This window comes from Chelonus insularis, unplaced genomic scaffold (genome assembly GCF_013357705.1).
Source record: "Chelonus insularis isolate UGA/USDA-ARS -01 unplaced genomic scaffold, ASM1335770v1 contig_3_pilon, whole genome shotgun sequence".
Lineage (NCBI taxonomy): Eukaryota > Metazoa > Arthropoda > Insecta > Hymenoptera > Braconidae > Chelonus > Chelonus insularis.
The window spans coordinates 1,519,933-1,536,001 of record NW_023276556.1 but is presented as its reverse complement, the minus strand read 5'-3'; the positions used below and the strand labels follow the sequence as shown (position 1 = coordinate 1,536,001).

Genomic DNA, 16,069 nt, shown 5'->3' with positions numbered 1-16,069 from the left:
ATATCTTATTAATTACATTCTTGTTTTTATTACTTTTTCTCGGAATGTAGCTTGAATAGATTTGTTCATTATTTCACTTAAAGAAGAAAAGAATTGCTGGAATTCAATGAATGCTTTCTACTTACATTACTTGAAAATAAATATTTATTTCAATAACTTGGGACACATAGCAATTTTTTTCTTCAAATTATTCATTCTTTAAATTTATAATCATTGTTATTTTGATTTCTTTTATTGTAATTATATTATTATTATTATTATATTAATATCAGTATTTTTTTAATTGTTATTATGATGATTTATTTTTTTTTTAATTTATTTTAATCATAAAAATTATGTAACATCTATTAATGTGATTTCTATTGGGTACAAATATTTTATTTATGTATGTGTGTGTATTTTATTTTACAACTTTCAAAGCATTGAATTTATGATAAATTTATGCAATGCAAAGTATTACTATCAATTAGAATTATTTATAATTTTACTTTTAATTTAATTATTGTAAAATTTGTGTTAAGTTGCGTATTCTATTCTACTTAAGTTTAATCAAATTCATTGTCACAAAGTATTTTGCAAGTTATTTGCAATTCAGTAATTTTATTGATTATATCTACTTTTATATTCATGATATTCAATACTTATCTTTGTTTATTGTTTTATAACAAAGTGCCATGCGAGGCTTTTTGCGACTTTACATATGTAGTTTGTGGAAAGTTTGTTTTGTGGAGGTTTAAGTAAAATTGAATTCTAATGCTGTTATATGATCGCAGGTGGATCTTCACGAAGCGAACAAGAAACTCCAAGCTGGCGGAGCCAGACCTGGCGTCGATACTAATGCAGAAAGGAAACAATTGGACGATAATCGGCGTCAGTTGGAGGAGCAGAGGAAGCAAATAGAAGAACGTGCGAAAGCAGCTGAAAGTAGAATGAGAGCAGCTGAAGAGAAGGAGAGGAATCTACAAAATCTCGACCAAGAATTAAAGAAGCGAAAAGCAAAGATGGACCAATTGGAACAACAACTTCAAAAAGTACTTCTTCAGCTAATTGATAATTTATTTTGATAGTTAATTTCCATTCTCTAGAATCTGTAGAATCGTTTATTTACTTTGTTTGTTGATTTTATTCATTCAAAAATTTATTGTCAAAGTTAAATCGTAAAACCGGAAATAAACTTTTTTTAGAGCGGTGGGTCACCGGACAAAAGACTGGCAGAAATGCAAAAAGCACTGGACGCTGCGGAAAAAGAATTGGAAAGAGCCAAAGAAGAAGCTGGAAGAAGTTCTTCAGAAACAGAAAGATTACTCCAACTCGTGCAAATGACACAAGAAGAGCAAAATTCTAAAGAGAAAAAAATACGAGAACTTCAAGAGTAAGTTTTGTAAACTCACACAATACATTATTTTTATGTTACTGCCACTATTACTGACAATTTGATATTACTCACAACATTCATAACAGAATGATAAATATTAAATATGACCAGAAAAAAATGAAACCAAGGAACAACTAACGCAATAACAGTCATGTTTAATTTAAACCATCCTTAATTTATTATTCATAATCTATGACATAATTATCCGTTACATCATATGAATAATGTAATTTAATAATTCTATTAATTTTAGTGCCCTCAAAGCCGCACAAGCCAAGTTGAAAGCCACAGCTGCACAGCAACAAGAGGTCTGTAATCATTTTTATTATCTTTTTTATAATAACGTACCATAATAAATTTAACTAACTCAATTATTCTTATTTCACGCTTCCTGGATATTCTGGCCATAACAACGTAACACATTTAATCCTTCAATTTTTTTTATTTAACTTATGAATTTATGATCTTTCATTGTCTTGATAAAACTGTTTATTTTGTTTCTTTCTCATTTTTATTTTCATTTTTTTTACCAACTATTAATATTTGTTTGATAACACATAAAAGGCGGGACCTGCCGGATTCCTAAAAAGCTTCTTCTAAGGTCGTTTTTTTGTTGGAGTCGCCTCCTCCATTCTTTTTAGTACAATTATCAAGTTACTAATGAAGTATCAGTTGTCAAATTTAAAAATAAACTATTATTTAAAGACAACATATTTTAATTTAAAAATTGTTGGTTGAAAATAATTATGAGAGAGAAGATACACTTAACTGTTATGAATAATTTAACTATAATTACTTAATATTAATAATTGAAAATCTCTAACATCCTAATTATAAAAAACAATAATAATATTTAATAATTAAATGACTATTAAATTAACCAGCGAGATCATTAAATTAATCATACTTATAATTTTGTTATATTTTATTTTGTGCTTTTTTTTACATTCTTTCATATGTGCTTTTATAAAATCAAAACATCCAGAATGAGCATAACTCATGTGATGGAAAAATATCTAATGGAGTACATCGAGAAGACATCGAAACTTTGCGAGAGGAATTAAGTATGAAAGATTCAAAAATATATGAATTAGAAATAGAAATACAATCCATGGAAAATTTTTTGAGGAATCATTCAGATACAGAAGGAATACTAGAGCTGCAAAATATTATTCAGAGGAAGACAAATAAAATTGAAAAATTGGAAAAAACTGTGGAGGAGTTTGAAGATTTTCTTAAACAAAATCCAGATATAAAAGAATTACGGGATCTCAAGAGACAAGTTACTACAGGAAATCGTCGGATTCGTGAACTGGAGAACTGGATTGAAAGAAATGGTGATGTTAGAATTGAAAAGACTAGAATCATTGAATTGGAAGAAATGGTGACACATCTTGAAGAATATGTTAAGAGTCATGATGTTGATGCCCTCAAACAAAAGCTTCAAGACCGAGAAGAGAGAATTGATCAATTACTAAAAGAAATAATGAAAAAAGAATCTCTAAGAGTTAATGAACATTCAAAAAAATCATTAGTCGATTACAATAACGAAGAAAAACATGATGAAAATGGAGAACAAAGTAAAATCGAATCAATGGAGGCTTTAATTGCGGAAAAAGAAATGAAAATGAAAGAAATGGAGCACGCAATGTCTGAAAAAGACAACAGGATTCAAAGATATGAAGAGGAAACAGTGGAATTGAAAGATGAAATAGAGAAAATGATGAGAGAAATGAAAAAAATGGAAAAAGAAATAAGTGAATATGAAGCTGAAGATATTGGTGTATTGAAAGAAGAGATTAAAGTGAGAGATGAGAGAATTCAACAGCTGGAAGATGAAATTGACTCTCTGGAACGTGCATTTGGCGATAGGCTGGATTTAGAAGAAATAGAAGAATTGTTGAATGTTATTAAAGACAAAGAAGAACATGAGAAACAGCTTAAAAAGGATCTTCAGAGTGAGAAGAAGAAAAATGAAGAATTAAAAGAAGCTTTAAAGGGCAGTATTGCTATTACTAATGAAGAAAGCAAGAAGCTTAAAACAGCTGAAAAGGCGAAAAAAACTGCTATTGACAAGGTAATATTGAAAACACTCTAATTAACACCAGCTAGTCTTGTACACTATGTTTCAAATAATCTATTATTTTTATTTTTTTAACAGGTAATCAAACTGGAGAGAAGAATCGCATCAATGCAATCTAACAATGCACTTAAATGTCACACATGTCGACCTTTATTATCTAGACTGTCGAGGTGTGAGGAAAAATTGAAGCGGTTGAACAATAAAAGAACAATACAGATCAAAGACCTTCACCAGTTAAAGTAAATATATACAACACTATTGTAACAGAAAAGTAATATTTTTTCAAACAATATCATAGATTTTATTGTTATTTTAATCATCTTTTTTATTGTTATAAAATAAAGAAAAAGATTCTTATATTACCTTTCATATGTAAGACACGATCATCTTTTTTCAAATATTTATTGATGTTCTTTAAACAGATGTGAAGCTCTTAAAGCTGCAATATCAGAGAAAGATGCTCATCTAGCTTTATTGGAGCTTTCTTCTATAAAATCAACAATACAAGTCGATCAAATGAAGAGGCTTAAAGCTGAGAAAGAGCAATTGCTCGAGAAATTGAAAGAAGAGGTATAAAAAATTTATATATTAAAATTAAAAATTGTTCAAAAGACTTTTGAAATGATCCATCAACAAAAGTATAATATATAAAATTATAAAACATTATTTAATTAACTGAATTTTAAATAAAACATTAAATAATATTTTTTTCCGATACAGGATAGAAAATGCATGGAACTCTCAGAAGAAGAATCTACCAGCTCTGAAGATTCAACGTCAGTAGCAAAAATAATGGAGCCTTCATTAGCAGAAAATGAAGATGATTCATTTGAATCTGATGAAACTAGAGTTTGTCATGAAACTAATGGCTATACGAGTGATTATAAGTATGGTTATTTTATCATTTTTTTATACGTAAAATATTTTACTAATAGATTACTAATAGATGGTTTTTTTTATTTTAGAATGTCAATTCAACAAAGGTGATAGAAAATTTATGAATACTTAAAAATAAAGCTCTAGTGTTGTTAAAGTAAGTTTAATAAAAGGAGATAATGAATATTAATTGAAGATCAAAATAAAAGAATACATCGAGAAAAAAAGAAATTTGCTCTCTCATTAATTATTGATGAATCAAATAGTTAATTCCGTTATGTCAATTATTCTTCAACAATTATATTATTTATAGAGGCTAGCAATATCAACATCAATAGTAATAATTTTAATTTGATATTTTACTGTCAATTGTTATGAAAATTACGATAAAAGTGTGATATTCGTCCAGTTAATTAATATTAAGTATTGATAGTTATTTTGTAATCAGCTGCGACCAGCATAAAGAATCAATCAACTTGTTTGTTACCTCTTCTTCTTCATATAATTAGAGTTAACTGAATCATGAGTATATAATATCTATTATTTTATGGAATAGCTGAACAGATTTCTTATTATTAAATGAAGTATAATAAATTATACGTAAAAAATTATAATAACTAGAAAAAATAGAGAAGCTAATTTATTATGTTTGGATTTCTTATCATGGGTCCAAATATTGTCGTTTCTGTATAAAAAGTGCAATGTAATAGAATTAAAATAATGCTAGAATATGATGATGATTTAAACCAAAGGTTAAAAATGATTGCAAGTAAAATAATGTGGAAGGTAAATTGAATTATAAGCAATACTTATATATAAATAAAATGCGTACATTTGAATAAATAAAAAATTATTAAGTGCAATATCAATAATATTCTGATTCTATAAATATTTAGACAAAATTAACGGATAAAGGTGCTGAATTGTTTTTCATGTTGACAATAATGACCGCAGCAAAAGCATATAATTATCGCTGACGAAAGGATTAATTGTGGATCGAGTTAAGAATAAATAAAGCCAGAAGGAATTATCATTTAAAATTACAAAGAATGAAAATAGACCGAGAGAAATGAGTAATCATCCAAAAAATTTTGGAATTGCTGGATTATCATGAATTTAGATATTTAGCTGATGGTTAAAAGGTCCATGAGGAGATGATGATATGAAGAGATATATTTAAGAAATTATCAACTAATAATAAATTATTAACTAGACTTCATGTAAAGTGTACAACTCGTGCAGAAATCATTACTAGAGGCACTAACAATTCGTTTTGTATATAAATACATTAAAAATATACATAAATATAAATATATAAATATTATATATTGTATACCATATTATACATATTATATATACATTTATTGGAACTTGTCATATTTAATATCATTGTGCGTTTAGAAAATTTAAAAAATTATAAAAATAAAAGACAAGGAGCTATTTACCCACGGCACTAATAACCATTGTAAATATTGCCTTCAGTATAACACAAAATTACACTTGAAAAAGTTTTTTTCTATTTTACTCACCAATTGTATTAAATTTTTTCTTGACAATTTTTTATTACGTCTTTCTATACCACTTTGTAACTTGAATCTTTGAAACAAATATCATTTAATTAAAATGAAGAATACAACTAAAACATAACATGAAATCTATCACAAAAGAAAGTGTTGTTTTCTTTTACTATTAGACACATATATAAAAAAAAAAAAAAATGATTAAACAATGTATTGTCGAACGGTGTAAATGAAAATTTGGCTTACCTATTTATTAAAATAGTTACATCAATTATCTAAAATTTCCGTCAATCAATCAATTTACTGAATCCATTGATTATCTCATACAATTTGAAAAATATTACTGATCTCAACGTTAATCTTTGATCCTAAAATCCTTTATAGTTACAAAAAATATACAATAATAGCTTACAGACGAATGTGTTAGTACTAAAAATGCCCAAAAAAGAAATAAATAAGGAAAATATTGCAAAGAAGATAAATAAAGATGATAACGTAAAGATATTTTAAAAGTAGGTAAATGTCTTGTAAAAAAAGTATTATGAAAAATGCATTTAAAAATTTTAGCTAAAACATAAGAAGGGGTAGAGAAATTTAGAGCGACAACAGGGTTGTCTGCGGTGCGATTAATTAAATTAAATTAACGTGCCACTGTCATATCAAGCCTATATCATTGTGTTACATGATAAGTAATCAGAAAAAATATTAATCGTTAATTGAGTGTATTGTTAATCATGAATGATTGTTCCCAAACGCTGTATTATCCTCGAACCAAAGAGGAAATGATAATGTATCCAATTGAATTTCTTGTTGACATATATACATATATAAATAATATTGAATGATTACCATTAATTATTAATTATTAATTATTGTGAAGAGTTTCAGTGCACCATGTTATAAATAGACTCTATTGATTCTGATTATTCCTAGAAATATTCAAACGAAAGAAAAAAAATCTATAAAGACATAAAATAAATAAATTAATATTATTAGCATTAGCAACAAATGGAAGATTGTAGGTAAAAAATTTAATAACACACAATATACAGAGATTAGCAAAAATATTTTTATTTTATTCAACTTTATAATCACATTTTTTCAATTAAGTCTTTGCTAACACTTGTACAATAATTATTAGTTTTATTTTTATGAATAATTGATGATTAATAAATAATTAATATTATTGGAAAAATTATAAATATGTCAGCGAAAAAAAAATCATTAAATTCTGAAAAGAGAGTGAGGCTGTCATGATTATTTTTTGACTCGACTGTTTAGTATTTATGAATGTTTTTTATGTAAAATATTGAAACAATACAAAAAAAACCTTACGGGTGAATTGTTCGTCGACTAAAATATTGAATTTTTGATACGAAAATTCAATTGTGAATATGAAGTCACGAATTATTTGCAGTAAATTACAATTTATAATGACTCTCGAATGGGAAAATTTCAGGTTTTTTAATTTTTCAAACAAAAAATTCAAAAAAAGCTTATGGAACAACAATGCAGGAAGAAGTGACGATGATTAAAACAAAACTAATATTAATAATAATAAAACAATTTCTACATGTTAATGCTATGCAATATTTTTAATTATTAATTATTGAATAAGTCATAAATAAGTATTTGAATTATTGCGTGAATATATTTATTCGTAAGTTATAATTAAAAAATGATAATATTATTGTGAAGAATGTCATTGGCCCTGAGTGTATATATTATTAATATGTTGATGATGATAAAAAGTAATTAAATAAAATAATAACAAAAAAATAATTATTATTAATAATGATAATAATTATCAAATTCAATAAATGGAAATAAATGAATTATTCGTCTATTTCAGCGATAAAAATGACACTCCATGTAATTTATGATGAAAAGTATTTCAAAGTGTCTCCAGTTAGAGAGATAATTGGATAATATTAATTAAATATACAATAATTACAAGATTAAGAGGTTGATTGCGATAATCATTAGAATGAAAGAAAGAATGAAAAAAACAAATATTAGACTGTGTGTTAAATTATCAGGAGATTATTAAGAAATTAGTAAAATAATTGTTAAGACTAATGGTGTAATACAAAAAAGTTTATCAAAGTACATTGTTGCAACTGCCATGCTGTGTGCCATTACATATAACGTGTCACGTTTGTCATTAAAAAAAAATTAATTAATTAACAACAAAACCATAGAAAAAATTTAAAAATCATATTTAAAGTGTGAACAACAGACGTCTATAGTTTGTTTTACGTCTATTTGTATCATTTAGACAGTCATTGTAATTTGATTGGACTATTTGTGAAACGAACAAAGGTTGAATTCTCTCATTCACCGTCAAAAAAAATTTTTGAAATAAACAAGTATTATAGTATATATATATATATATAGTATAACTCCGGGTGCACATTTCGATAATAATCTTGGTTACTTCTCTGCCCTGGCGATGCTTTTCATACTCCAAAATACATCGCATTTCGCTTTCCAAGAAATTAAGTAAAGGATAAATAAGCAAAATAAATTAAACAAATAAAAAGCACACTGAGAATCATGTCTGATGTGTCTCGATCTTTAAGATGAATTTATTTCAATTTAGAATTAATTCAAAACTCTATCATATCCTGATATTTAAAAAAAAAAATAAATAAAACATAATAATAAAGAATAAAAAAATTCATCAAAATGAGACTTACATTTATACTTATTCTCTAATCAGCATATTTCTGCTGGCTTTCAACTACTAAACTATATACTAAAATCCTCATAAAATACATAAAAACAAAACATGTGAATTATTTACAAGATGAGAGAAATAATGTGGCTAAAGATTAAGAATATTTAAAAGAAAAGAGAAAATAACAAGACGTTAATCCATCACTATAGATTCTAAGCACAATAACGAATAGTAGGGCCAGGCACAATAAAAAAATAATTCGGCCGTCACGTTGTAGACAGCGATCTGTTAGAGCAACAAGTCATATTAAGTAACTATATTGCGAAAATATTAAATGAATAAACACATATTGTCTATTGTCATTAAAATGTTTATTATTTCTTCCTTCAATTCCTTCCAGATATCAATAAATTTAATGATTAATAAGTAAATAAGACAAATTTGTACACATCATTAGTTAATTTAAATTCATTTTTTACTAACCAAATTTTTTTAGTGATATCAAGAAGGTTAACAAAAAATAGTGACAAAAAGAAATCCGAACTTCAAAGAATTGAAAAACATACTGAAATATTTGCTTCAATGTGTCCAGATGAAATTCTAGATCACTACAATGATTATAATACTAGAGAATATTATACAACACTGATGCTTGGAGATATATCTGGTTTTTAATTATGGATAAAATGTCAATAACATTAGTCAGTTGTTATTAAAGAGAATTTTTTCAGGCTTTACAGAGTTAGCTGAAAAATATACAACATCTGGAAAAAGTGGACCATCGAAAATAACAGAAACTTTGAATAGTTATATAGGACCTATGATTCAAGAAATTTTATCACATCATGGAGATGTTCTCAAATTCTCAGGGGATGCATTTATGGTAATGTGGAAACTACAAAATGGAATGGTAATGCGAGATCTTGCAACTGAAGCCATACAAACGGCTTGTATTATTCAAAAATACTTTGGAACATATGAAACTGATATTGGAGTAACTCTTCGAGGTGATTAATTCGTTTTTAAACAAATTTGAATAAAACAATTCATGATTTATTTGTTAATATTGCAGTTAAAATTGCAATAGCTTCGGGTAAAACATATTTCACGTCAATTGGTGATCCCCAGTGGATGTCTCATTATATAATCACAGGAAAGCCAATGTGGGATGCCAAATCAGCAGAAGCTCTTTGTAGGTAACGAATATTACTTGGAGAGCTCTTGTAGATATTGAATATAAATTGAAATATTCTTCTCCAGAGGTGGAGATATCCTAGTAGCTCCAAGTAGTTGGCAGTGGGCCAATCCTAAAGATTATGTATTCAAAATACTCCCTGATAGTGGGCATACTCTCATTTTGAGAGGCTCAACGATGTGGGAAAGTTCTAAAGAAACATATGGAGATAAAATATCAACTATAGATCATTCAGTTGAGAGCTCTAGTATAAACTCACCGCCGGCGACAACTCATCCAGCTGAAATAGATACAACTTTTTCAAACTTTAAGGATCAAATAAGACACAATAGACTTCAGTCTATAGACTACAGCTGTGAGTTATAAGTTGAATTTTCAATTTGTTTATATTAAATGTCCTTTTTTGAAGAAATACTAATAATATTTCTACAATAAATCCAGTACGCCCCAAAGTAATAAAAGTGGCTAAAAATCGTTTGAAAAATGAATTGAAAAGCTACATGTTACGGCCAGTCATTCATTCAGTTGACTTGGATGAACCTTTGGAACATTTAGCGGAGATTCGTCAGGTTGTTATTGTTTTTATTAATATAGTAACTGACATTATTGGAAGGAAAAAGTTAATTGTATTAGTAAATAAATCATTTCAATTAATTTGCAAGTAAGAATATTATTTACTTAAATTACATGAAATTAAATATTTGTAAAAAAAATTAACCTGACAAAATTTTTTTGGACCTAGAATTGTAGATGAGCTACAAGGATGTGTAAACAAAGTTTCTTTATTCGATAAAGACTTGATGTTTTTGTGTATTTTCGGGCTTAAAGGAGGTAAACAAGAATTAGAAGCACAAATAGCTCTCCGTTGTGCGTCAAGATTAAAAAGTGCTTTATCTACAATTAAAAATATTAATTCTGTAACTGTTGGTATCTCTACTGGAATGACATACTGTGGAGTCGTAGGACATATTTTGAGAAGAGAATACACAGTTATAGGAATGCCGGTCAACAAAGCTGCAAGACTTATGGTTACATATAATAATAAGGTAGATGAAATTCAACCTTCAATTACAATATTGAATAATGAACATTTTTTTTACCACCATAATTCAAAATTTTTAGATAGTATGTGACAGGGAGAGTTTTTTACACTCTAGACTTGAAGCAAGCCATTTTACTTTACAAAAACCCAAATATCTGAAAGGAATTTCCAATGTCGGACCAATTTATGAATTTGTCGAACAAGTCAGGTATTAATTAATGATTTATTGCAGCCTATTAACTTTTAATTGCAATATTTTTACTATTGTGTTATTCTCACAACAGAATTCATGATTCTGACAACAAAATAAAATTACCGTTATTTAATCGACAATCAGAAATAAGACTTTTCAGAACGTTATTTAAACAAGCTCGTGAGAATTGGCGTAATAAACTAGAATTTCCTTTAAAAGATATGAATAGTATTTTAATAGTAAGGTATTATTTTTTACTTATTTAATTTTAAATTAATTGAGTAACAGTAAACGAATAAGTTTCAATTAGAGGTGAGCCAAGAATTGGGAAAACGAGACTCTTAGATGAAATGACACAGATTATTCCTGAAGATATTGCTTATCATTATATAACTCTCACTTATAATGATTATCAGGTAATAATATTACACTGTTAAAATATTTATCCAGTTTTTAACATTCAATTTTTATTTCAGATACCATATAAACTGATTGACTCAATATTTCGGATTCCAATGCGATTGAAAGCGTCATATACACTTAAAGACCGTCAGAAAATCCTTCTTAATTGCCTCGAGTCAACAAACCATTCAAAAAATCTTAGTTTGCTTAATCCAGTTTTTAATGTCAATTTCGAAAATAGTGCATATATTTCATCATTATCAAAACAGTTAAAAAATCAGATTTTGTGTAATTTAATTACACAAATGGTCATTAAATGTTTTAATGAACCGTGGATTATTTTTATTGATGATGTTGAAAACGCTGATGAAGAGTCCCTGAATGTGATGCCTACAATTATTAATCAACATCGAATACTGTTTATACTTGGTTTAATTGATGATGAAAAAGAAATTCATTCTGTGTGGTCTGAAAAAGCTGAAATAATAAAACTTAAAGGTCTTGACAAATGTTGTCATGTGGGTCTTGCTTGTCAATTTTTGAAAGTTGATGCTATTGAACCGGAATTGGAAAAGTATTCAGTCTACATAAATGTAAAAGTAAAGTTTATATAAATAAATGAATTTTTGCCAGAGTCATCCAAGAAAAAAGTCACGGTAATCCAGGATGGATTGAAAGTTTTCTTGTTAGTTTATTACAAGTTGGTGGAATTGAGATTACAACAATATCTAAAGAACAATTAAATGAAACTGATTTTGTTATTCCATTACCAACAATGATACGATCGTAAGTTTTAATTCCATCTAAAAAACAATAACTTTATTTAGTTCTAGTTTTATTAGCCTCTTTTTATTCTTCAAGATCGACATGTATGAATTCTAAAAAAAAATTGAAGCGAAAGGATGAATGGGAAATGTATGAAACAAGTTATGAAGTAAGTATGTTTGGCATAAGAAAATATATTATTTTTAAAAAAATATATACATAATTTTCATTAAATTTAGAGAGATATATCTTTCTTCCATGGAAAAGAAGAAATTACGATCTGTAAAATCTCTTCTGATTTTGACATTAATGATGCTACTGCAGAGCTTACTACTGATGGTAATAAGAGATATATTGTAATTTTATTAAATAACAAAACTAAAAAAAATTAATTAACTTGTATCCATTGTTAGTTACATTTTTGAAAACTTTCGATTCTCTAAAACCATTGGACCAAATTTTATTGAAATGTGCAGCAGTTTTAGGCGAAACAATAGATAGAAATTTATTGGAAAAGCTGATGGAAAAAACATCTATTCGAGATATTGCCTTAAGTAGACTATCACTAATTTCTATTTATTATTAATAATCATAAATGATTTTTTCATCTTTTTAATCTATTAAACAGTAATGATTAATAACTATTTTATTTCAGCTATAGTAAAAATCTTCAAAATGAGAATTCTCGGATGTGCAACTGGAAATGTTGATCATAGTTATACTCAATTATCGTTACTCAAGAGTATGAAGGATATCAATAGAAACATTGAAATTGAATGCAAGTGCATGAATGTTGAAATAAGAGGTACATATATTTTAATGATTTTAAATTCAAAACTTCTATGTAAATAAATAATTGCATCACAGAGTCACTTTCTGATTTACCAAAATATGCTTCTTGTAAACATTTACAATTTAAGTTTGCCAAGTTTCGTGCTGCAACCTACAGGTAAATTTAACATTTTTTGTCTAACAAGTACTTACAAAAAAAGGAACACACTCATACTTCTTTCAGATTATTAACTGAGAACCAAAAAATAGAATTTCATAAAAAAGCCCTTAGATATCTACAATATAGTACTAAAAAATGTATACCTTGTGGAGAAAGTTTTTTTAAAAATTTAATAAAGCGATTATATCAAAATATTCCAAAAATTTCCAAAAGACTCGAAGATTTTAATGATCTAACTAAAGTTTCCACTTCAGCTATATTTTATACAAACTCTGATTCAGAAAAAAGTATGGAAAAATAATAATAGAAAATATTTGAATAATTAATAAGATCATTTTTCAGAATTAAAAGAAAGAAGATTGAGAAAATGGTTCCATTACGTAGCTAGACGTTCTGAACCAAAATTAATACCAAAAACTTTCTCTAACTTTAATTTCATTCATTGTGAATGTAATTCAATTTTGATAGCTACCTACACTCAAATTTTAAACCACTGTCGAGGAATAGGTAATTATTTATAATTTATTTTTAACCGTATTCACTATATTTCATTTACATTGACTAAAATTAATAAAATAAAGATCGCAAGGACAAAGCACTAATAGCTATGTTAGAATTCATTGAGATCCTTTTAGCCACTTCGAATGTTCCACAAGCTAAGAAACTTCTTAACAGTGCTGAAGAAATTTTGATCCATGTGAGTAATAAATTATATTAAATTGTGTCTGAATATTTTTTATAAACTTAAGTTTCTTATATTCTTGTAAAGACCTATGTATCGAGAGATGACGAATTAGTAACTGTTCCTTGTTTAAAAGCAAAACTTAAAACATTTCAAGCACGCTGTAATCTTCAATTGGAATTAATAGATGAAGCTGAAAAAAATTTAGAAGAAGCATTAAATATTATGGGCTACTATATTCCGAAAAATACAATTATTATTAGGTTGAAGACAAAATTATTCTATCAACAGCTTAAGTTATCATTGATACGATCGAAACAATCTGCAATAGAAACTTATGATGATGAAGCTGCTGAATATTATTGTCAACTTTCTAGAAGTCTTTCTCAGCTCTTTAAGATATATCAAGTATTTTTATTATTCATAAATAAATAAGCTAATTATTAATAAAATATTAGAAACAAATATTTATTATCATTTAGACAAAAGGTTCACATAATCATGCTCAATTGGTTGCAATTTGGAGTTTAAATGCTGCTTTAAATGGGATGCATGATTTTATTGCACTTTGTTATGCACATGCTAATATGATTACAATTTTTTCTGACAAATTAAAGAATCCGTAAATATCTTTAATTAAATAACATGAAGTCCACTAAAATAATACGAAAATGATTTTAGAATGATTTTGGAGTTTTTAATAAATGATATAATAAAAATTTGTAATGAGAAAAAGGGCGATATAAGTGAGTTGGAATTAAGAGCAATACTTCATCTTTATGCAAGCATTTTTTATTTTTATTGGAAAAAAGTTGATATTATAGTAGCTACAAAGATGGGTTCGCAGAGTCTCCTTTTAGCACAAAATGTTAGCTCTATTCAATATCAATTGGAAATTTTACCACGATTAATTATGCTATTAACTGCTCAATGTCGATATAAAAAAATAGTTGATTTACTTAAACAAATTGGTATAAAATTAATTACAAAACTTAACTCCGTAGTAAATGATAAATTGTAGTTTGCACCATTTTTTCAGAATTTATTTCAAGAAGTAGTACAAATAAATCAGATAGAATGTGGTTTTATATTCTCTGTTTGAATTTCCAAATAGATACAGGGATTATTCTAATTACTGCAGAACAGTGTGAAGAATATTATCAAGAAGAAGGAAAAATGATTGTTAAAACAAGAGACTATGATCTTAAAAACAGATTTTTTACTCTAATGTGGTTATGGTAAAAATATTTGAATACTATGAAAATGAGATTTAATTTGATGATAATAATAAAATAATTATGAAAGGTATTTAAGAACGAAAAAATGGGAAACATCAACAATATGGAAAATAAAGAGAATAAATGTTATTACACCGAAACGTTGTTCCACGGAAATGGCTTTAATTACTGAAATGAACAAACTCGAAGGTCTTCTTCTGTGTTGTGGTAAATTTACTATTTAAATAAATTCCAAAACATACAAAATTAATATTATGTTTTATTGATGATCAACTGCAGTTCATGAGCTTAATATTAAAAACTACATAGCAGCTCGTCGAGTTTTTATCGAAATTAAAGATCAATTCAAAATTGTTAAAAAAATAATAAAAATACTGAAGATATTAATTCCACGGTAAAATAATGTATTCAATTTCTTTGTGTTATAGTTTAATAATTAGATACTATTTTCTTTTAAATATACCCTAGATTCTTTCTCATGAAGGCTTATTTTCACATGATATGCCGGCGACCTCAACTATGTTGGCATTCGATTCAGCAAACCAAAAAAGAAGCAATCGATTTCGGAAATGAATTTATGCATGAATGGGCAGAACACTGCGAGAAGGTTTTTTTACATTAGTAATATGATAAATATAAATATCCATTTAATCTTACTTTCATAAAATTTTAGACATGGATAAATTATGAAAAAATTATTTTAAAAAATGAAAAAGTTGAAACACTTCAACAAACATCATTGATCGATGATTTAGATGATATTAACGAAGAATCGGTGACTTTTTATACTTTACCTCTACCAATATTGAACTATATTCACCAATAGAGATAATTTATTAAAAGTTTAATTAACTAAATAAAGTAATGTCTTCCAACTGATTTATTGATAATAAAAATTATAATTAATGTTTTATAATAAAATATTAACTATTTAAGCCCATGGTCTTTTCTTTTTTTGACAAATTGAGGTAAGGATCCAAGTGTTTTTTTCTTTTTTCGTAATTTGAGCTTGTTTATGTCGTGGATGAACAGGACAGCGAATAAATTTTTTTCCATCTTCCCACCA

The 16,069-nt window shown here is 26.8% G+C and overlaps 2 protein-coding genes across 13 annotated transcripts in view; both read left to right on the top strand.

The window, feature by feature from the left end:
* The window catches only part of brp (bruchpilot), a 46,817-nt gene extending 39,843 nt beyond the window's left edge, over positions 1-6,974 (top strand). For 8 of the 12 annotated variants that reach the window (XM_035086271.1, XM_035086269.1, XM_035086268.1 and 5 more), the window contains 8 exons: positions 774-1,031; positions 1,185-1,372; positions 1,629-1,683; positions 2,361-3,452; positions 3,537-3,697; positions 3,881-4,028; positions 4,179-4,345; positions 4,424-6,974. In XM_035086271.1, coding sequence (XP_034942162.1) covers positions 774-1,031; positions 1,185-1,372; positions 1,629-1,683; positions 2,361-3,452; positions 3,537-3,697; positions 3,881-4,028; positions 4,179-4,345; positions 4,424-4,445 — 2,091 coding nt within the window. In that variant the 3' untranslated portion in view covers positions 4,446-6,974. Of the gene's footprint in view, positions 1-773; positions 1,032-1,184; positions 1,373-1,628; positions 1,684-1,939; positions 3,453-3,536; positions 3,698-3,880; positions 4,029-4,178; positions 4,346-4,423 lie in introns of those variants that run through there. The other 4 variants (XM_035086279.1, XM_035086278.1, XM_035086277.1 and 1 more) reach the window with 1 other exon arrangement.
* LOC118068303 (adenylate cyclase type 10-like) lies at positions 5,055-15,227 on the top strand. The gene is made up of 26 exons (XM_035085603.1): positions 5,055-5,103; positions 9,031-9,201; positions 9,266-9,541; positions 9,607-9,730; positions 9,795-10,084; positions 10,171-10,390; positions 10,472-10,775; positions 10,852-10,979; positions 11,056-11,208; positions 11,275-11,380; positions 11,441-11,940; positions 12,000-12,152; positions 12,228-12,300; positions 12,371-12,470; positions 12,545-12,685; positions 12,787-12,936; positions 12,999-13,080; positions 13,147-13,238; positions 13,305-13,370; positions 13,426-13,590; positions 13,665-13,780; positions 13,853-14,173; positions 14,248-14,387; positions 14,447-14,736; positions 14,805-15,003; positions 15,071-15,227. Exons 1-26 carry the CDS (start codon positions 5,055-5,057, stop codon positions 15,225-15,227), a joined length of 4,566 nt encoding a protein of 1,521 aa, XP_034941494.1.
* The last annotated feature ends 842 nt before the right edge of the window (positions 15,228-16,069 follow it).